At 43.3% G+C, this 22746-nt stretch overlaps 1 protein-coding gene across 1 annotated transcript; it reads left to right on the top strand.

The window, feature by feature from the left end:
- Positions 1 to 827: 827 nt before the first annotated feature.
- LOC310800840 (E3 ubiquitin-protein ligase TRIM39-like) lies at positions 828 to 4913 on the top strand (the record flags this gene model as incomplete). Its single annotated transcript, XM_083664743.1, has 2 exons — positions 828 to 1935; positions 4867 to 4913. The coding sequence occupies 2 exons, from the start codon at positions 828 to 830 to the stop codon at positions 4911 to 4913; spliced, it is 1155 nt and encodes a 384-aa protein (XP_083520869.1).
- Positions 4914 to 22746: the final 17833 nt, after the last annotated feature.

The raw sequence follows: 22746 nt of genomic DNA, 5'->3' as shown, positions 1-22746 counted from the left end.
GAGCATTGTGTCCAGTATAACCATTCCCCGACCTGCCTTTTCCATTCCACATCAGCGCTGCTGCCTCAGCCTGTCAAGTCATGTTGTAACGTTGATACAGGAGAGACTATGTGTTTCGTATTGCAAATAGAACGACATGAGAACGACGGACATAATAATAAAAATGCATCGGACTCACAAGTGTGCAAGGATTTCTGTGCGTGACGATATTTTTTCGGATGGCAGATAAAAATACGCATACCAAACTTCGGACTGTGTGTAAACTCCGCCTGATATTCAGACTGAAGATCGTTACTGTAACTCATAAACTCATTTCCCTCAAGAGGACTGGTCTGGAGCCAGTCTATAAACTCCTTGTCCATGGATCATTTTGATGTTCTGTTGCACCTGTTTTCTTTTGGAAAAGTAAATGCATGATAGCTGTGGGATATAGGCTATTGGATTTAATACAATTTTTGTATTCATTGTATTTGCACAAAAAAGCTCTGTCCAGTAGCCTAACCTGGAACACTTTTATTTTGAGATGTGTTTGAGTGAGATGGTCCTACTTCATGCAAATTATAAGAATTGTTTATTTGTTTATTTGGATCCCCATTAGATGTAAGAATTGTTCTATGAATCTTAATTTTCAAACAAAGTTACAAAAACGTTTGTGTAAGCTGTCAATTGTTGTTTTTAGAAAAAAAAATCGGAATCGGCAAAAATCGGTATCGGCAAGTCAGACTATTCAAAAATCGGAAATCGGAATCGGCCAAGAAAATGGCAATCGGTGCATCCCTAATATATTATCTCTGTTTTGTTCGTTTTCAGATTCACTCGGAGCCAAAATGTCTTGGAGACAAGAGGAGCATCTCTCCTGTACTGTCTGCTGTGACATCTTTAAAGATCCTGTCATCCTGGAATGTAGCCACAGCTTCTGTAAAGCCTGTCTGCAGAGATGGTGGACAAGGAACCAAATGCGTAAGTGTCCAGTTTGTAGGGCTACATCTTCAAGAAAACCACCACCATGTAACTTGGTGTTGAAGAACATGTGTGAGGCCTTCTTACTGGAGAGAGATCAGAGAGCTTCAGCAGAGTCTGAGCCTCTCTGCAGTTTGCACTCTGAGAAACTCAAGCTCTTCTGTCTGGACCATCAGCAGCTTGTGTGTCATCGCTGTCTGGATTCAGACACACACAACCACCACAGAATCAGATCCATTACCATCCATGAATCTGCACGCCATCACAAGAACAAACTCCAGGAATCTCTGAAGACCTTAAATGAGAAACTGCAGCTCTTTAATAAAGTTAAAGGAAACTGTGATCAAACAGCAGCACACATTAAGGTCCAGGCCCGACACACAGAGAAGCAGATTAAGGAGGAGTTTAAGAAGCTTCAGCAGTCCCTTCAAGGGTTTCTACAAGAGGAAGAGAAGGCCAGGATCAATGCACTGAGGGAGGAAGAGGAGCAGAAGAGTCAGACGATGAAGGAGAAGATTGAGGGTCTGAACAGAGAGATAGCAGCTCTTTCTGACACAGTCAAAGCCATAGAGAAGGAGCTGAGGGATGAAGACATCTCTGTCCTGCAGAACTACAAGGCTACAGTGGAAAGAGTCCAGCACTCCCTGCTGGAGGATCCACAGCTGGTCTCAGGAGCTCTGATAGACGAGGCCAAACACCTGGGCAACCTGAGCTTCACAGTCTGGCACAAGATGGGGAAGATGGTCTCCTACACCCCTGTGGTTCTGGACCCAAACACCGCCCATCCAAAACTGATCGTCTCTCAAGATCTGACCAGTGTGAGCTGTGGAGAGAGACAGCAGCTTCCTGACAATCCAGAGAGGTTTGACATGCATTGGAGTGTCCTGGGCTCTGAGGGCTTTAAGTCTGGAACTCACCGCTGGGATGTTGAGGTTGGACACTGTACAGTCTGGAGACTGGGTGTGTTCGTAGAGGGTCAGAGGAAGGGATTCGCACTGTCTGCATTATGGAGAATACGTTTCTTTACTAATGGTAAATACAGTGCAGTCTCTCCATCAGGTATAGTCACTGATCTCACAGTGAAGAAGAAGCTCCAGAGGGTCAGCGTGTGTCTTGACTGGGACAGAGGAGAGCTGTCATTCTTTGATGCTGATACTAACACCCACATACACACCTTCAGACATACCTTCACTGACAGGCTGTTTCCTTTTTTTTCCACTGTGGAAGATGGACACACTCTGAAGGTAATACCAGTGAAGGTCTCTGTTAGACCCAGTTAGAGAGAGAGAGAGAGAGAGTCTGTGTGTGTGTGTGTGTGTGTGTGTGTGTGTGTGTGTGTGTGTGTGTGTGTGTGTGTGTGTGTGTGTGTGTGTGTGTGTGTGTGCGTATGTGTGTGTGTGTGTGTGTGTGTGTGTGTGTGTGCGTATGTGTGTGTGTGTGTGTGTGTGTGTGCGTATGTGTGTGTATCTCTCAGTGAGGACAAGCCATTGTCCACCATGACAGGAACCTTCTGCACAGTGAACTCACACACCTAAATTTGATTCGAAGTTGTATCAGTTTGGCTGAGAACAAAAATCCAGTTTATTCGATCTAGTTTCATTTTGAAATAGATATATTTTTGTGTGGGTGTGTACTTGGCCAATTCCCCCTGTTTTCCCAGTCGTTGGTCCACCCCCTCTGCCGATCTGGGGAGAGTTGCAAATGCTTCCTCTGATACATGTGCAGTTACAAGGACTTCTCACTGACACCCCGGAGTTTCACCAGCAGGACGTAGCGTGTGGGAGGATCACAGGGGACAGGCCCCCCGACCGACCAGTGCAGTGACCAGGACACATACCCTTTAGCCTGATTCCCAGACAATTGTGCCTGTTTGGACACCCAACCAAGCCGGAGGTAACACGGGGGCTCGAACCTGCGAGCCTCTGGTAGGTAGGCAGGGAATCTATTGCTGCACTCCCCGGACTACCTGTTTATTTTATTTTTTATTATTTTTATTATTATATATATTTTTTGGGTTACCTGTTTATGATCAGTAGAAACAGAGCACACTGAACTGGCATCACTCATCTCTACCGTGCCTCTGGCTTGCCCTCGAGGTCTCGCCCTCTTCTCAGACACAGCTCAGGTCGTGCCAACTTTTTGCCCAATTATATTAGGATGTTTTAAAAGCATGCATCAGATTGTTTTTCTTCTTTTTGTGAAGAAACGTGTTAAAGGGATGATAGTTCAGTTTGTTTGAAGTGGGGTTGTATGAGATACTTGCATACTGTCAGTGTTCTACATGCAGTAGAATGCAGCTGGCGCGCTCCCAGTTTGGAGAAATGGAGACCAGCTGCGTTAGGCAAGTAGAGCTGTCTGCTGAGTGTGAAGGGGGCTATGAGCAAGAACGAGATAAACAACAAACACAACACAACAAAATGCTTCTATACTGCTCACCTGGCATAATACAAGTCTCCACAAGCCCTGAGATGCCACGTTGAAATGAAAATACATCATTTACACCCTGTTTTGCTATGCACCTAAGGGCATGCTCCCCTCTGATAGTTGTCACAGAAAAATTGACAGCAAAGAGTGGATAAATTGTTTTGAACGTCACACAGCCCCTGCAAAATGACTAGTTTCACTTCAGAATTGGATAAATTCGGTCTGATAACATTTGGAAGGTCTAGAAGAGCTGCACGACTTAATTGTTTATCCTCATTCAAGTGAGCAGAAGACTAACCCGGAAATTAGCTGGCTAGGCCGGGCATAATTCTGTGCACAGTGCGGGAATGTCCCCGGATGATGGCAGATTGAAAACTCAGTTCTTCTGTGGAATAGAGAGAGAGTTAATCAGCATTGTGGGAACTCATTTGGGCTTGAATGCAACCTATGTTCATTTATACAGTATCTAAAAGTTACACGTTCTAGCAGTAATACACTTTAGGCTTATTTGATGTTTTCTGTGTGATTATTTTTAGATTGTCTATTTGTTTTTTGTTTTCCATTTTTTGAGCAATACTATTTGATTTGTCTCAATAGTACTCTGAACAAGCCTTTTATGCTTCCTTTCTCTAAAGTGCTGTAACTACTGTCTTTTTTTCTACTTGAAATGTTTTTATATGCTAATTTTGTTCAACTAAACTACTAACATGGCAATAGAGGTTGCACATTCCAGCATAAACAACTGGTATCGATCATCCATCAGGATGAGGACTACTAATGAACAAAGAAATACTAATGGACTACACACAATCACCCACCCCCAACTTGCACACATATGGAAACACACCCCTAACTTGCACATGTATGGAAACACACCCCTAACTTGCACACATAATATAACACACAATATATACATTTGGAGTGCCAGAATGCTCTGATTAATCAGACTAAAAAGAGTCTGTCACCATTGTATGAGACTGGAATCACCATGATGGAGGAACTGCTGTGACAGTTTCCAGAGTTTCAGTCCTCTCATTCTCTGACACTAACCTAACATTGCCAGATGGGGGCGGTATTGTTTGTTTTCACAAACCAATCCAGCTTGCTTGCAAGGTTACTCTGACAGGAATGCCATAAATCTCCCCACATTCTTGTAAAAACTTTCAAATATCTTAACACACTTCCTCTTGGCTCACCCTCCCCAATATAAAACACTACTTTTGGGCACCGCCGCAGTGGTAGTCTGGAATCCAGTCATGAGTCCTGATTGAAATGTTAATCACATTAGAAACACAAGTTACATATGAGTCAACTTGGTGAAGGCTTTACAGCCACATAATTAGACCACAAAGGTTTATTTGATGTCCTATGTTAGTGTGCCATATAAGTTTGAATACAAGTTCACAGGTTATGTTTTTTTTTTCAGTTGACAACAGTAATCAGTGCAGATGTAAAACCTCTGTCTATTATTTTAACCCTCAGATGGTCTTCGTCTTTTGGTCACACCGAGGGCCTTCGGGTCAATTTGACCCGGCTCATGTTCAACCATTCTAAAGTCGTTATAAACCCCAAAAATCCTACTACGGTAATCATAGTTTGTTCTTCATTTTAATAAAGAGCTACTCAAGTTTATTTATTATCTCCGCGAGGAGATTATGAGATTGTCGCTGTCAGTGCGTCTGTCTGTCTGTGGGTCTGTGCGTACGTGTGTTCCTAAGTGCGTGTGTTCCTCCCGGATCTCGAGAACCGTTGGTCGGATCTACTTCAAACTTTGGGAGTGTACTAAGGAGTACGTGATGGAGTACAGCGACCTGTTTTCGTGCAATTCGGTATAGCGCCACCTACTGGCAACACAGTGCGTGTGTTCCTTGTGTGTTCCTCCCGGATCTCCAGAACCATTGGTCGGATCTACTTCAAACTTTAGGAGTGTACTAAGGAGTACGTGACGGAGAACAGTGACCTGTTTTCGTGCAATTCGGCATAGCGCCACCTACTGGCAACACAACAAGTGGTTTATCTTGAGAACCCCTCGTCCGATCAACTTCAAACTCGGGGAGTGCGCTTAGGGGGACCCAATGGAGTGCAGGGAGCTGAATTCCAGGCAATTCGGCATAGCGCCACCTACTGGCAACAAATAAAACTTCTTGCAATTCGCCTTAGCACCACCTACTTGCAACAAAAAATGCTTATCTCAACAACTCTTTCCCGGGGTTTCCACCCACACAGGGTCTATGTGCCGACAGGCCGCAGTGCCGACAGGCCGCAATGCCGATAGCCCACAAGCAGAACCAGCTCATGAGCGAGGCGGCGTGCAGCGTGTCGGTGGACCGGCTGGAGCTAACCTCTCCCAGCCCCCACGCCAAACCTAACCTCCCCCCATGCCTAAACCTAACCTCCCCCAGACCCTAACCCAAAACCTAACCTCTCCCACCCCCCACGCCTAAACCTAACCTCCCCCAGACCCTAACCCAAAACCTAACCTCTCCCACCCCCCACGCCTAAACCTAAGGTCGGCATTGCGGATGGTCGGCATAGCGGGTGGACACCCCACACAGGTGCAAGAGAGGTGACCTGTAGCTAAAATTGCAAAAAAGTATCAAAACATACTGTCAACTCTGAGTGAACTTTCATTGTGTGTGTGTGTGTGTATGTGTGTGTGTGTGTGTGTGTGTGTGTGTGTGTGTGTGTGTGTGTGTGTGTGTGTGTGTGTGTGTGTGTGTGTGTCAGAATGCAATGTTTACTAGAAAATACCAATATGTCTAACATTTTCAAAGAAAGAAATTGTCTAAATTTCACTTCTGACCCCTTTTAGCCTCCACTTTCAATGGCCGGGTCAAATTGACCCGAAGACCATGGGTGTTATATGTTGATGCAGGGGGGGGTAGCAAATGGATGAAATGTATCATTTTCATATCACATGTTTAGTACAGTAAATGAGCCAAGCAGAAGAAGTTTCATAGAGAAAAAAATATTTTAACATACTTTTCCTTGATGTTGAAATTCTAAAACGGGTCAGATTGACCCGAAGACCATGCGAGGGTTTTAAAGTAAATCATTAGTATGTCACATTGTAAATGGGGTAAAGGAATCATTCCCCTTTTGTATTCCTCCGCCCGCTATTCTCTCCCTCAGCCCGAGGTGAAATCTTCTCAAACAAAGACATTGCTATACATCGCTAAGTTATCTGCTAACGTTAGCATGTCTGACCCGGATTGGAAACGTTTGGGTGGTATTCCATCAAGGCGGATAAAGGAGAAGCCAGGGTTATTTTGATAAATCGCTATTTAAGTGCGAGTTCTGTTCTATTAATGTGGCTTATAATTCCCTACTCGGTACCCAAGGTTCATTGACCCATAGCCTACTGTGGTCTGCGTTTTACTGTTGCCAATTTATTTCCTCATTTCATTGCAATTTCCCCATCATAGCCTCCTTATTTTGTTTCATTGCATCTCATGTGTTTTTTTTCTATACTTTCAAAGGCCTACCTCATTCTGGTGATCAATCTGTGTCTTATGTTACTAATTTCATTGGACATGCTTGATTATAGTTAAATAAATATTCAAATGTATTGCAGAGAAGTTGTTTGTGTTTGTTTGCAGAGTAAAGTAATCCCTGAACTCACAACTTTAGATTGATGACTGATTGAAATAGTAAGGGTCTAATTTCCCTTCACCTATGGTGCCCCTTATGAGTGTTAATTTGATATCTGGATCAAAGTTCATATTTTCATACCTTTACTAAGCTAGATTTGATCATTTTAACTCTACATGTTACACCACTGTCTGCAGGGGAAACAAGCTTCTCTGTCCAACCAAACGTAATAAATAAAAGTTCAATGACAGCAAAATCTGAATGTGCAGAATTGTGTTTGTTTCTCATTGATTAATCTTGCCATTTGATTGCTAGAACCATTTGTAAACAATTTAAAAATGTCATTACAAACTAAATATAGTTTGGGTGGAGAGCTTATGACACTGTGATGGCCAAGTGTCTCATTTGTGATTACTCTGGCAGAATAACATGGAGCCAATATCACCATTATTTTTTTCTGACCCACCATACAGATTGTCATATTTGTAATGATATAATTGAAATGAGATATATTGTCCCTAAAGCTCACTAACATGAATTAACAGTGACATCAACAAAGACAAGTTCAAATTAAAGGCAATTTCTGATTATGGTCAAAGGTCAGTCGCTCGTTTAAAATGTATACTGCCCTGCAAAGCTAAAAGGGGGTAACTCGCCAGAGTGTAGAACTGAGAAAAATGACTTTAAAGTTTTGTTGTTGTCCAGCCAAATGTAATGTAGGAAGAAAACTGTAAATGTGTTAATTATTTGTTTATTTAATGTAGTTATTTATCTACATTTTTTTTTTTTGCTCAAACTTGACCTTTGACCCTTATTTGGAAGTTACCTTACTCTGGCTTTGCATTGTCTGCAAAATAATAAGGGGTGATGCCAAGCAAAAAGACAGTAACTTCAATTTGATCCTTCACTTGGTTGCTTATCACTATATAAAACCAGTATATATGATAATAATGATAACATAGACATGAAGTCTCATGTTCATGGCACAATTACGCTTAATATAATATACGTATAAATATAATATAACTAGATTATCAGGCCGCTACACATCCTTCAAGCCTAGTTTGGTGGGACTCTTGTTGGCCCGTTGTGTGTCTGTGTTGGCGCCTCGGGGGTTAATGTTGTATGAGCTGGCTCCTCGGGGGTTGATGTCGTATGAGCTGGCACATCTGGGGTTAATTTCATATGAGCGGCACCTCGGGGGTTAATGTTGTATGAGCTGTCATATGAGCTGGCGCCTCGGGGGTTAATGTTGTATGAGATGGTACCTCAGTGGTTAATGTCATATGAGCTGGTGCCTCGGGGGTTAATGTCATATGAGCTGGCACCTCTGGGGTGAATTTCATATGCGCGGTGCCTCAGGGGTTAATGTTGTATGAGCTGGTACCTGGATGGTTAATGTTGTATGAGCTGGCACCTCGGGGGATAATGCCGTATGAGCTGGCACCTCTGGGGTTAATTTTATATGAGCGGCACCTCGGGGGTTAATGTTGTATGAGCTGGTACCTCAGGGGTTAATGTCATATGAGCTGGCGCCTCAGGGGTTAATGTTGTATGAGCTGGTACCTCAGTGGTTAATGTCATATGAGCTTGCACCTCCGGGGTTAATTTCATATGCGCGGTGCCTCGGGGTTAATGTGGTATGAGCTGGTGCCTCGGGGGTTAATGTCATATGAGCTGGCGCCTCAGGAGTTAATGTTGTACGAGCTGGCACCACGGGGGTTAAATTTGTATGAGCTGGCGCATCGGGGTTAATGTGGTATGAGCTGGTGCCTCGGGGGTTAATGTCGTATGAGCTGGCGCCTCGGGGGTTAATGTCATATGAGTTGGCGTCTCTGGGGATAATGTTGTACGAGCTGGAGCCTCGGGGGTAAATGTGGTATGAGCTGGTGCCTCGGGGGGTAATGTCATATGAGGTGCCTCGCGGGTTAATGTATAAGGGTTAGGGGGTTAATGCCGTATGAGCTGGCACCTTGGGAGTTAATGTGGGTCGTGTGGGTGTCTGTGTGGGTGGGGGGACACCTCGCCATTCCGAAGTGTCGGCATTCCGATCATTGACTTCTATGCTTTCGGAGAGGCGGCCCTTTTTTATCTCCAAAAAATGTTTCGGCGAGAGGTTAGGTTAGGCTTAGGCATGGGGGGTGGGAGAGGTTAGGTTTAGGGTTAGGGTCTGGGGGAGGGTTCTTTCGCAATGGCGAGGTTAGGGTTAGAATTTTGTCGGAATGCCGGTATTTCGGAGTCCCTACATTTCGGAATGCCGAGGTGTCCCCTGGGGGTGGTATTGGTCCGATGTCACAATCATGACATTAGGCCTGCCCAGTAATGTAACTCATACCTCAACTCAACCTGAGCATTCTGGTGAGTTACCCCCTTTTTGCGTTGCATGGCAGAGTATTCAGAGTGCAGTCAAACCAAACCAAACAACCGTAACTGATGTTACCTTAGTCTTGCTTGGCTTTTCTAGGGCTTTTGGAAGTTACTGTAAATGTGACCCCCTATTTTCTCCAAAAAACAACACAATTGACTCAAGATATTTTTCCACATGATAAAGCAGATCTTCAATGTTCCAAAAATGACAAAAACTCATTTTTGACAAAAATTGAGTTACCCCCTTTTAGCTTTGCAGGGCAGTATAGGAGATGTATTTTTATTCCAAAGCATAAATCTAGTCTGCAGAGTGGGGTGTCGGTGCAAATTCCAACCAAGTGCCCGAGCCAAATAGCTCTGTGTCTTATACAGCGAGATAGCCCCCACCTTTGGAAGCTGGTAACTTTCTATTACTCATAGGAGTTCAACCTTCCCATGGACGGCTCCCTGGAATACAATGTTATGAGGTCACGGTCATATTGGGCTACATAGTCCTTAGCTTGCTCCTTGCTATTCGTGTTGCTGTAAGTTAACTCCAGGGTTCATGACAGAGTATTGGGAATGGGTGCAGTTCAGATATTGGCAGAGTATATGGATGGAAAAAGATCTTGAAGCTTGGTATTCTTAAAGAGCCCAACACCAAATAGGGCAGCTATTGTCTAGAGGACATCATGTGTATCCCGTCAGTTACAGGAAAGGACTCATTCAACCTGCCTGTTCTCTTTCTTCCTTGAAAGGAAAAGTCAACCCAAACAGTAAAAAAAATAGGCTTTATACGATTTTACGATTTCAGACGGCAGCCCATCTTTATTGTCACACAACACACTACAACACATGCACGGAGGGCCACAACACACACATGCTGACGGTGGCCGGTGAAATTTGTCCTCTGCATTTAACCCATCCTGGCTTTGTCCTTTCCTCCTAGGGCAGGCCAGGAGCAGTGGTCGCTTTCTCGTACAGCGCCCGGGGACCGACTTCGGATGTTGTCGTCACTGGTCGGATGACGATGACGATCTGATCTTCTGCATGTTTTTAGTGGGGGGGGTTATATACAGAGGAACCCCCCTGGGGGAGCACGGGGAGAACATGCAAACTCCACACAGACAGAAAGGCCCTTACGACGAGATACCCCACCTGGGCAGTAGGCACTGAAGATATGGGGGGGAACACAACCACAGCGCCCACAGTGTCCCAGGCGAGAATCGAACTCAGGACCTTCTGACTGCGAGGCGACAGCTCTATCACTGAGCCACCGTGCCCTTTATATATTTATATATATTTTATTTTAATGATTTTCAATTATGCAAAACAGCGCTAATGGGCCTCTTTTGTAAAACATACTCATGCACTAATTGTGTATCAAATTCAAGCTAAAGTTGTGATTTATGGACATTTGAGCTGGGTGCCAAAACAGTGATGACACTTTTCTTTGCATACGATCCAGAGATCCACTTATTCAGTGTGATGGTCTGCAGTCTGAGGGTCCAAGGCAAAATGCTCAGCAGATCAGCAGGTTGTCAGTCTTCTCCACTCTAGGGAGCACAGCAAACAAACGGAAACAGAAACAAGACATCTGAACCACAAATTCTTTCAGCCATACCTGTGGTGCTGCACTCATTTAGGGTGTGTCTCGAACATCAAAAAGAGCTTTTTTAAGCTACAAACAAAAGGACAATCCAAGCACTCCAAATATAAAAATATAACCACCAGGAAGTAAATATTTAAGAAGCATTTATTGTAGGCTAGTGGCTGAATCATTAGAAATGCCAACATGTTTCGACCCAATTTTTTCGACCCTTAAATGTTGGTGGGTCAGGGTAGTATGCTATGCCTTCTGCATGTTCATCTCCAAGATTGGATTATGATGAAGAAGGGGGAGGGTCCATAGTGTAGTATTTTAAATTAAATCCAAGTTTTTTTTAAAGGTTTTGGTCTGAGTGAAATGTTATGTGGTCTCTCCTTTTTCTAAATATATCTGAACCGTTTGGGTTGACCAAGTAAAACTATTTGTATAAGCATTTTACGAAATGTCTATGAGAAAATAAATGGGGGATGAAAATCTCTGGTACAGTGCTGAAGCAGGAAGTGACGTTCACTTTGGCTCTCTAGCATCCAGTGTTGGGGGTAGTAACTCATTACAAAAGGAACATATTACATGTAAGATATTAATTTGAGCAGTAACTCAGTAATATAACATTACTTATAGGATTTCAGTAATATTATACCAGTTACTTTGTCAAGTAACTCAAGTTACAAATTTAGTTAAAAATAAATAAATCAAAGCACATATTTAAAAAAGATACAATCATTTCCTAATCAAACTGTTTGTTTTTATGCAAATGACCACTATAGATGACAATAAAAAAGGAAAATAATAACATTTAGAATTTTAGATTGTTTACACTGACTTCAAGGCAGTTTAATTTATTTGTCGGGATGGTTCCGGGGCATCGTTGTCATTCTGCTGCTGCTGTTGTTTTGGTAAAAGTAATGCAAAAGTAGTGAAATATGTAACGAGTTACTCTACACAGACAGTAATATTGTAAAGTAACTTATTACTTTCAAATTAATTGTAAAGTAACTTATTACTTTCAAATGAAAGTAACTAGTAATATGTAGTATATTACATTTTGAAAGTAACTTGCCCAACACTGGTAGTATATTACATTTTGAAAGTAACTTGCCCAACACTCCTAGCATCACAGTGATGAAGAAAAATACACAGAAAACACAAGATGCTAAAGCTGGCCAGAGATATACCCACCCACTCATTTGATTCCATCTGCAACAGGATCCCAGGAGTCTAGTCTGTTTAAAGCACTTGACAGGCAGCCGATGGAGGCACAGCTGAAACCAAAGAGAGCTGCAATGAGTGAAAAGGCTCCAATCATATGGTGGTGCCATTTTTACCTTCCTCAACATGGTCATACTTATTTTTGCCACTAGAGGGAGGCAAGCGCTAACAAAGTCAGTCTCACAAAAAGGAACATGAAATAAAATCCAACAATTTGCTCCAGAATGGCATGCATTTGTAACAGTGCGTACACAGTAATTTTTAATTACATTAGTGTCAAGCTGCTCACTCAAAAGTTACATGAGAGCAGTGCAGAGACTTAGTTACTTACTTAGACTTAGCTGACAGTGCAATGTCATAGAGGAGGTCTACCCGAGCGTGTGCATATGGTTTGTGCCGACACCTTGGACACAGGGGTGTCCAGTGTCCAATTTGTAAAGGCTATGCAGTCCAGTGAACAGTATTTATCTATTTAGATACTGAGAAGAACGTTCTCTATGTTATTGGAACAGTTATTGTCATAATTTGTATTATAGAGCTTTGTTTAAACTTTAAATGCTTAACTAAGTTTCTGTAGTGGAGAGAACAAGGGACTAGGTGCTAGTCAGGGGTTTTGTAACCTGATGAAGACCCTGTGTGGTTGAAACGCGCGTAGCGTTTTGTTTGCCGTGTACCCCATTGAAGATATATTCTGTTTGTTACACTGCTGTGTACACGAATATATTACTTCGGGATTAAATACTACTTTTGTAAAATTCAAGGAGCTCCCTTCTCAATTTTGTTTATTACTTTGCCTGCTGAGCTGCCTTGGTCCACAACTCTGTGCTCCCTCACTTTCTATAGACCAAATCAGCGGGATGTTTACATTTACTTCCGGGTACCCCTGGGTCCACACATTATAATGGCGGTGGACGGCACAAACTGACGTGAATGACGTTTAATATCATTCATAACAACACTTTCACTAACGTTAGTGGAGACCAGACTAGCTAATTTACCTGTTGGACCAGACTAGAGTAGACTTGAAGCTAAATTAAATTGACGTGGCGTCAGTAGCTCTGTCTGTACCAGGCTCCTTCTCGCCGAGAAGAGCCTGGTGACGCGAGGTTACTCTGTCTGTAACGTTACAAACAGCGAGTTTGACAGACAAACAAACGTTATTAGCTAGCTAACACTACATAAAACAAATACAGAAGAAAGGCTAGATACGTCGGACAAGCATGTTTACCAACCGTTTAACCATTTAAATTGAAAGTAGTCGGCCGAAAACAACGAGAGGCTTTGACAGCATTTATTTGACAACACGCACATTTAAACCTGCCGCCTTCCCCAAGTGGTACCCAGAAGTAAATTGTACATGGTGACGTCACGGTGATTTGGTCTATAAAGAAAAGAATAACAAAAAATTAAATGAGTGATACCAAATATAAATAAATCCCATTAATATCCCCATCTGCATAAATACTATTACTCCCCTTATCATTACAGAGCCAGAAATAAACGACATTGACTTATTAATAGGTTTCCACAAACATATTAGCTACTGGTCCTTATATCACCCGTTTTACTGGTGAGACCTTTATTCTGAAAATCCACACTTCCTGTTGCAGTTAACTATCCGAGCTTAACCTCGATATAAATGCAGGCCTCAATAATAACCTCGGGAGGCTCGCTCCATCACAGAACATCACTCCACACAATACCAACAACAGGCAATAAACAATAGCCTACAACATAAGAACATGCCCAGGACAATAATATTTACACTCCAACTTTGGGGCCTTTTCTACAGTTTCACTGTGTAAATGTATCATTTTTCAATGGCTTCTGTGTGCTCTAGGCTTGTGTAAAAAGGCTATTTTACTTTGAAAAACGCCCACCGGAAATGCTTATTGTTGCTGCCTTTACAGGCAATCAAAGCACGAGGGCGGGAGCGTTCGTCATTTCTAGGCGCTAAACTGGATTCATTCCGTCAGACAGACGCCCAGAGCGGAGCACAGGAGCGGATAAACGACACTACAGAAGCGTCTTTCAGTGTGCTGCTTGGGCGAGATAGTCGAGCGAGGCACTGCGAGGCACACCTCCGGCACAGGCACCGAGGTATGTAATGGGGAGAGAGCTGCAGCTGGGGGGTCGGGGGTTACTTTTCTATAACTTTGCACCATTTATTTCTCTAAAAAAGTAATGTTATTTAATGTAGCTAATGTTGGCTAGGTCAGTGGTTTTCTAGCCGCTAGAGACTCATCAGTCATTCTTCCTTCAGAGTCACGGATGCGCGGTGGCGGGTCCTATATCCACTGGGAAGCTACGGAATCTTTTGGAGTACCATGGCCCCGTAGGGTTGGATAGCAACATTGTGTCTGAGGTAGGTACAGTTTTATTGTGATTGATAACGTGTATATCGCGTGAAGCCATTGCTGCCGACATCCCAATGAGGGATCAGCCCAGCAGCATTTTGGTAAACAAACCGCAACACTGGGCGGCAACAGCAATGGAACCCTATGGAGCACAAGTGGCCCCAAGCGTGAGTGTCTGACTCTAGCCAGTTAACTCTGTTTATATTTTAAACACTGTGACAGTTCACACAACTTTAACATGACATTATACATCAAACTCTTGAGCTACTTCTGCTCTCACTCAGAATGTCAAAATATAAGCTATATATATATATATATATATATATAATATATATATAACTATATAGCTACTGTATAACTATATATATATAGTTTTTGAGATATTAACGTTTGTTTGGCACAACTCATACTATTAACTGCCGCGGGGTTCCGCATTTCTGGGTGGTAAGTGACCTCACGCTGATTCGTCCTATAGGACCCGCGCATCCGAGACTCTGAAGGAATAATGACTGATGAGTCGTGCGTTGAGGCTAGTGGTTTTCAAACTTTTTGTGGCTAATGCACACCAAAGGTCAAGCCAAAATCTCAACGCACACCTGTATTCATATCCATGCAAAACAATCTGTAAATGCTTTTTATTTACTAGTTACCAAGCATATTTAACAAAAATAATTCAAGAATTAATTTGAAACTTAAAATGACATCAAACCAGCAACATAGCCTACCATTTCATCAATCCACTTAATTGTTTAAGCAAGATATCTGCAAGGAGACGTTTTTGGTGTGTCCCAGGCGTAACTTTAACAGCTACCTGTTTTGAATGGAGAGAAACACCTGTTTTGAATGGATGATTCTGTACAGCTAATTTACTGTACTAGGCAGAGTAGTAGAGTAGAAAAGTGTATTTATGTGTCACTCCTCAATACAACAACAGCATGAAAACAATTCGGTACATACAACAAGTATTGCGGACCACTCACTAGGAGTTATGAGACACAGGGCCCTATGTTCCGACAGGCGCTATCCTAAGGTGACCAGATTTCTCAAATGAAAATCGGGGACATTTTCAGGTCCGGTAGGGGGGCCCAGGGGGGGCTGTCCCCCCCCAGCTTTTAGAAAATTGTGTACATTTTACAGTAAAATGCATCAATCTGGTGCACTTTGAGAGCAAAAGTAAGAGGCTAGATCTATGAAGAACTTTGTGATTTTTAAACAATTGAAAAAGAAGCAGTTTACAATGGTTACTCGTTATCTGGCACATTTTACCACAAATTAGACTATGGTGGCCTAGGTAATTAATGGGAAATACTGGTGTGTTGTGTAGAGTGGCAGGAACATAGAGAGGGACAACTTCTCTCTTTGACCTCACCAACTGGTGGATCATTTATTTCCACAAAACAAAAACCATCTGCTGCATACCATCCGGTCTGCTTAGAACACTGCATAGCTAAAACTAAGGAATTCAAAGCATGTACTGTACAGATCCCTTCCAAAAAATTAGAATATCATGGAAATAACATGGATGACCGTGGGCTTCAGCGGATTGTCAAGCAAAGACGATTAAAAAATTTGGTGGAGATTTAGAGGGAGTGGACTGAGGCTGGAGTCAGTCATAACTGAGAAGTAACTGCTGATTTTCTTCACACTATTCTAATTTCTTGAAATACTGTTTTTCCATGATATTTTTTGGAAAGGATCTGTATATCCTCACTCCTTTATCTATTAGCATACACTATCAGCATTGATTAGATGGCATTAGTAGACATTTCCTTAATGTTAATGCACCAAAAAAATACAAATAAAAAATAGGGCTGGGCGATATGGCCTCTAAAGAATATTGCGATGTCTTTCGGCTATATCGCGATACAACGATATATATCTCGATATTTTTGAAATCTCTCATAAATGCTCAATTTAACCCTTCAGGGTTCATACACATTTTGACCAATGGATTTCCATGACTTTTCCATGACTTTAAACCAAATTTCCATGACCAAACATTTTGTAAAGTCTCGTGTAAGAAAGGGCAGATGTAGTGAGCAAAGATGGATGATTTAATATTCCATAGCTCTGACCTAAGCAAATCTGACATCACTATTGTGAACACAAACAACACTTCTGATATAATATGATTGTTTTAGTAAAGTGTATCACTCAATAGTCAATACAAAAAATAATGGCTTTTATAGAACCAAAAGCCTAGCTGCTTAGTCTGCAGATAAAACATAAAAGGCATACCGTAAAACTGCCAATAAGGGCCCGGGCGTTTATTATGCACAGGCGGTTAAAGGAGACCAGGCGGCAATTGGGGGGAGGCGGTTATTTCTTTATTGTACCAAATGGACCCAGGCGATTATTATTTTTTGTACAGAATTCCTGGTCAGAAGTATCAAAAAGTATCAAAATGCTCAGTAACAGTAGAGGGTGGGTACAGGCAGTTGTGAACATGCCTCTAAATGTACCTAGTGCAACAAATATATAAAATAAAATACAGTATGGTAATGCTCAGTAACAGTAGAGGGTGGGTACAGGCAGTTGTGGACATGCCTCTAAATCATACATGGGCAAATTACGGCCCGCGGGCCGGATGCGGCCCGCGGGCGCCACCTGTGTGGCCCGCCATGGAATTGCAATTTTTTTTTTTTTTTTTTTTTTTTTTTTTTTTTTTTTACACAGTGCACCTGAACGCAACATGCAAGATACCCGCTGAATAAATGTCCAAATGTTCATGTCATTCTGGCCAATACTCCACTTCTGTTATAGCATTTCAGTCTGGAATATGGAATATCTTTCAATAATCTTTATGACTAAAAGGCTACATTGAATTAGAAATTTAAATAATTAACTCATTGGTTTTGGATTTATTTAGCTTCAAGACTGCATTTTTGTTCGTGTGACCCTCAACACAGGCTTTGATTATGCCGGGCCACTTACTGATACTTATGCTTAAATTAACCCACTCATATTCTGATTTATTTCAAGAAAAACATTTTGGCTAGTGGAAATTCTAATTGGCTGGTAACTTTAAAATCTAGCAGCCATATTGGCAGGTGGTCAAAAAACTTAATTTCAAGCCCTGAGAGCAGGTGGTGACATAGGAGTGAATGAGAAAAGGATGAAATATTGGTGGTTAAGACTGAATAATGACATCACAACTGTTAATTTAAAATTAGTTATTCCTCTAAACGTGGCTTCAAATGCACCAAATTTTTCACGCTGGCCCCGTTCGGCCCTCAGCAAAACCTGGTAGCGAATAAATTTTTTGTGGCCCTCTCTATCATCAAAGTTACCCATCCATGGGTTACGGGATGACAATATTTGTTCGGCCCCTGGCAACAATCTGGGTTTCTCATGTGGCCCCCCATGAAAAAGAATTGCCCACCCCTGCTCTAAATGTACCTAGTGCAACAAATATATAAAATAAAATACAGTATGGTAATGCTCAGTAACAGTAGAGGGTGGGTACAGGCAGTTGTGAACATGCCTCTAAATGTACCTAGTGCAACAAATATATAAAATAAAATACAGTATGGTAATGCTCAGTAACAGTAGAGGGTGGGTACAGGCAGTTGTGAACATGCCTCTAAGTCTAAATGTACCTAGTGCAACAAATATATAAAATAAAGGTAGTAACATGCAACAATTAGTGCAACAAATGTACCGTATACTGTAAAATACACCATACCGTACAGTACAGTAATACAAAAAATAAAATACAGTATCCTCTTTCTTTCTTTTTAAATAAAACAGCACCTATCGGTAAAACAAAACAAAGAGCAGCAATAAAATTCAAGTATGGTAGACCTCCCTCACACACAAACAAACCACAATTGTAATATGGCCTCTAGTTCTCCTCCTCCTCCTCCTCAACCACACCCTCATCATCCTCTTCCTCAATCAACAGTTCATTATTGAACTCCTCTTCCTCGTCCACTTCCTCCTCCACCTCATCAACCTCCTCCTGCCCCCTTGCCCTCCTCAGCATCTCCCTTCCTGCCTCACATGGCATCCCTGGCTTGAAACAGTGGATCTCTCCATCCTCGCTGCCATCAGCCGTCAGCCCACACACCTTGAAGGATAATACAATCAGCAAATTAATTACCATGTACTATGTACTAGGCTACCACGTACACACACACACACACACACACACACACACACACACACACACGTAGCCTACCTTGAATGATTTCTTCACCATGGCTACATCCAGCATGTCCCAAGCTCTCTGGACCCAGCTCACCAACAGACGATGGGAAAGGGCTCATTAGTCCCCCCCCCCCGGGTGTACTCTTTGTCAGTGTCACCAGCCATCCAGTCATCATAAGATGCTTTGAGATGGGCTTTGAATGGTTGGTTCCACATGACATCTGGTGCCTGGATGTGTTTGGTACACCCCCCAGGGATCACAGCTGATTGGATCTTGTATCCTCCTCTTCTCAATTCAGCCTTGGTCGCTTGGCTGATGTGGCATCTGTATGAATCCCACACAAGGAGCTGCTGCGTGAAGCTGAATCTCCCGACGACTTTCTGCAGCCAGTGTGTTGTTAAATCGTCATTCATCCACCCATTCTTCGATGATGCTATGACAACACCAGCAATGCTCTGCATCGCTTTGACATCCCTGACAGCAGCCTTAAACACCACGTAAGGCTTCAGCTTAGTGCCGTCTCCCTTGGCAGCCAACACGACAGTCAGATGGCTCTTCTCATGGCCTGTGCTTTTCAACGTTACCGTCTTGGCCCCTCTTTGATTCACTGTGCTCGATCCGACCACACCGCCGTTTCATCCATGGCTATGATGTCTTTAGCCTGGATCTTCTTGCTCTCAATCATTCGAGTTGAAAACACAAGGAAATTAACAAGCTTCTCCGTGTCCGTACTCTCGTCCTTTTGGGCCACGGTGGTACGTCTCCTCCTCACAGAAAAGTTGTTACGCTTGAGGAATTTATCCACCCAACCGCCACTGGCATGGAACACTTCCCCGTCTAGCTTGTCAGTTGCAGAAGCGTAGATCTCCTTGGCTTTTGCCCTGATCATTTTCCTTGAAACTCTGTTGCCACACGCTCGCCTCTGATAGATCCAGTCATGCAGTTTCACCTCCACTTCCTCGCTGGCCTTCTTCCGCCCTGCTCCACTCAAACGAGCCCGCTTGGGGTTCCCCTCGGCCAACGTTACAAGTTCGGCTTTGTTTTTCTTCCATTCTCGGATCTGCTTAGGATCGACGCTGAAGTGCTTGGCTGCAGCCTCACCAGAGGTCTGCTGTGCATATGCCACCGCTGCCAGTTTGAACTTAACATCGTACTTCTTATTCTTTTTCTTTCCTAGACCTTGAGGTGCATTTTGCTGCATTCAGATCTGCGTTGTCGGTTTCGTCTGCGTTAGGTGCCTCATCTGCACTGACATTAGGTGACTTGTCTGTGTCTGTGCTAACGTTAGGTGTGTCTGTGCTAACGTTAGGTGTGTCCGCCATTGTAGCTTGATAGCTCTCATCTTGTGTGTTCGGTTCGGACTTCTTTGTGTGTTCGTTCTTCTTTGTCGTGTGATTACCGTAAATGTTGTTGTAGAGGGGGGAGGGGTGGCAGGGGGGGGGTGGGGGGGAGGAGAGAGGGGCGGGGGGAGGAGGGGTGGTGGTGGTGAGAGGTGGCTGAGGGAGGAGGGGGGTAGGAGAGGAGGGGGGGGAGGAGGGGAGGCGCTCTGGCAGAGGGGTTGAACCTGGCGTAGAACGCGTTGAGTTCGTCTGGCAGGGTGGGAGACGCGTTGGCTTTTTGCTGTTTTTCTCCTTTAGTGTGTGTATTGGGATAACTGAAAAGAAAAAATCTAATAATTGCTCCCGGCTGTTATGGGAAGACCGGCACTTATGTGCAGAATTGAGTTGGACCCCCTGCGGTTATTGGAGACTCGGCGGCAATTGGGGGGAGGGCCCCTATTAGAAGTTTTACGGTAGTAATTTAGACTCTTATTGGCATGACGTTACCGGCAACATATAAGCTGTCTGAATTTTGCATTGGGGCCAGTTCAATAGTGAGGCATGGAAAGCCTCACTATACGCCATCATATCTGTGTCGTTTCACTTTTGACTGAAAAATGATGCCTCTAGATTAAAGAAAAGACACTATGTGATCTTGACTTTTATGTAAATGTGCGCATTCGTTTTCCTTATAGATCATGACTGCCCCGCAGCTAGCTACGTTAGCTTCATGTTACCTAGCATGTAACGTTAGCGTTAGTTGCTTTTGGAGACACAAACCCTGGACGTTTCATTTTGAGTAATGCATGAGGTTCTCTATTGTTTATGCCAGCACTGGGAGTATGAAGTGCTTTAAATGCAGGGATTTTGGTCACAACAAGCTTGTGGAGCGCTGCCTGCTGAACTAGGTAGCCACAACCAGCTAGCTAACGTTATCCACCACAACAGCTAACGTTAACGCCAAACAAATCCGCTGCCTCCTCCCCACGTTTGGTTTAGCGTAACGCCAGCTCAGACTTTCCCCTAATCTCAGAAACCTTGCGGGACATGTATTGCAAATTGCAATAGTGGTTTTGTTATCATTTGAAACTGTCAACAGCCACACTGGAGGCGGCCATGTTTCGCCAGCTGCTCGGGTTGGTTGCTGGGGACGGGTGTCTCTGACGCGGTTTGACGCGTTTGACGTATCCATGTGATTCCCCCTCCCTTCCTGAGTGTGACAGAGCTCTACCTTGAGAGGGAGAGCTGACAAGAGGAAACGTGAAGCGAGTCATGCCGGCGGCTTAAGTTATAAACAATGCGTGACAATTATACTCACACAAACTCTTTAAGACACTCCCCCACGGCAAGAGACTGAGGTCTGCCAAGACCAGAACCACCCGCCACAAGACCGCCATCAGCCTCACCAACAAGGCCCGAAAACCCCTTCCGCCAAGGGCCTCACAAACAACCCACCCCCACACACAAACTCTGTGTGTGGGGGTAACTGACTGGTAAATTGATGTAAATTCCCTGCACATTGATGCCCATTTAACTTAGCCTGTAAATTTCATGTACATTCAATTCAACTCTTATCTAACTCTGACTGTAAATTCATGTAAATCCACTGCCTATTTATGATGAAATGAAATGAATGAAACGGAGACAATAGTATGTGAAATACTTGGCTAACATACTAAATAAATTAGATTTGTAATATACTTATACAGTACCAACCTAATTAATCTGTATATTTCTTAGAAGAATGTATTTTCTTCAGGATTGCTCTGTCTTTGGCCAGCTTCTCCATGAACTCCTGGCAGGTGAGGTTGAAGTTGGTCTTCACAATAAGCATGGCCTTGATGGTAGGAACAGTGAACCTATTTCTTGCTGTTGTCCATATATCATTCATTTGGGAGAACACTCGCTCGACTGGTGCATTGCTTCCAGGTAAGCACATGATAACAGATGCTAATCTAGCCAGGTTAGTGTGGGGGATCTCATTCTGTTGGAAGTGGGTAACCACTGTGCTCCATCTCTCACTAAGCGGTGTCTCAGATCTTTTCCATTCTTCAAGCGATCCCCCTTTTAGGAACTCTTGCAGGGCAGTAACCTCGTCAAACAATGCATCCTCATTGATGGTCACATTGGGGCATTTTTCCTGCAGTGTGGCTGCTGCCTTCTGGATCTCTTCATCATGGGCCATTTCCTGAGGGGGGGCTCGGCGGGAATGACCCCCACAGGTATAGAGGTTCCCTTCATTGGACTTGCCGCTGGTGCTTATGGGCCTCTGCCAGCCCCCATTCATGGCTCTGGGACAGGTGGTTCTGAAATGGCTGTCAGTTAAGACAGTGCTGTTGCCACTAGGGCCGTGCACCTTCGCCAAGTAACCAATGTCGTGAATATAGAATGATAGTTACATATATAACTATGGATCTCTGAGGCCATGTTCAGACTAGGAGGCCAAATCCGATTTGTGAACTTTAATGACCTATTAATGATTCTATCCATATTGGTTTTATGAGTCTGGGTGCTCCAAGTCTCATTTGTGTCACTTGTCCCAAACCACATATGTGACAGCTGCTGGCGTTTTGACCCACAAGTAGGGCGAGGTCATTTTTCAGTTTTTTACAGATTCTGAAATGGCAGACTGTAAGCTTTCAAATGATGTGTCACACATTGTAATCTGAAAAGAATTGAAGGAGATAATGGCCCCTATCTTCCCACTGGCCTTAGGCACTAAACTGGCGTTAAACGCAAAAAAACACGCTTTGTGCCTGCCTCTGGAAGGTAGTATCATGT

The sequence above is a fragment of the Poromitra crassiceps genome, assembly GCF_964638095.1.
Source record: "Poromitra crassiceps genome assembly, contig: HAP1_SCAFFOLD_102, whole genome shotgun sequence".
Classification (NCBI taxonomy): domain Eukaryota; kingdom Metazoa; phylum Chordata; class Actinopteri; order Beryciformes; family Melamphaidae; genus Poromitra; species Poromitra crassiceps.
The sequence above is the reverse complement of the archived record's forward strand: the minus strand, read 5'-3'. Positions and strand labels throughout refer to the sequence as shown.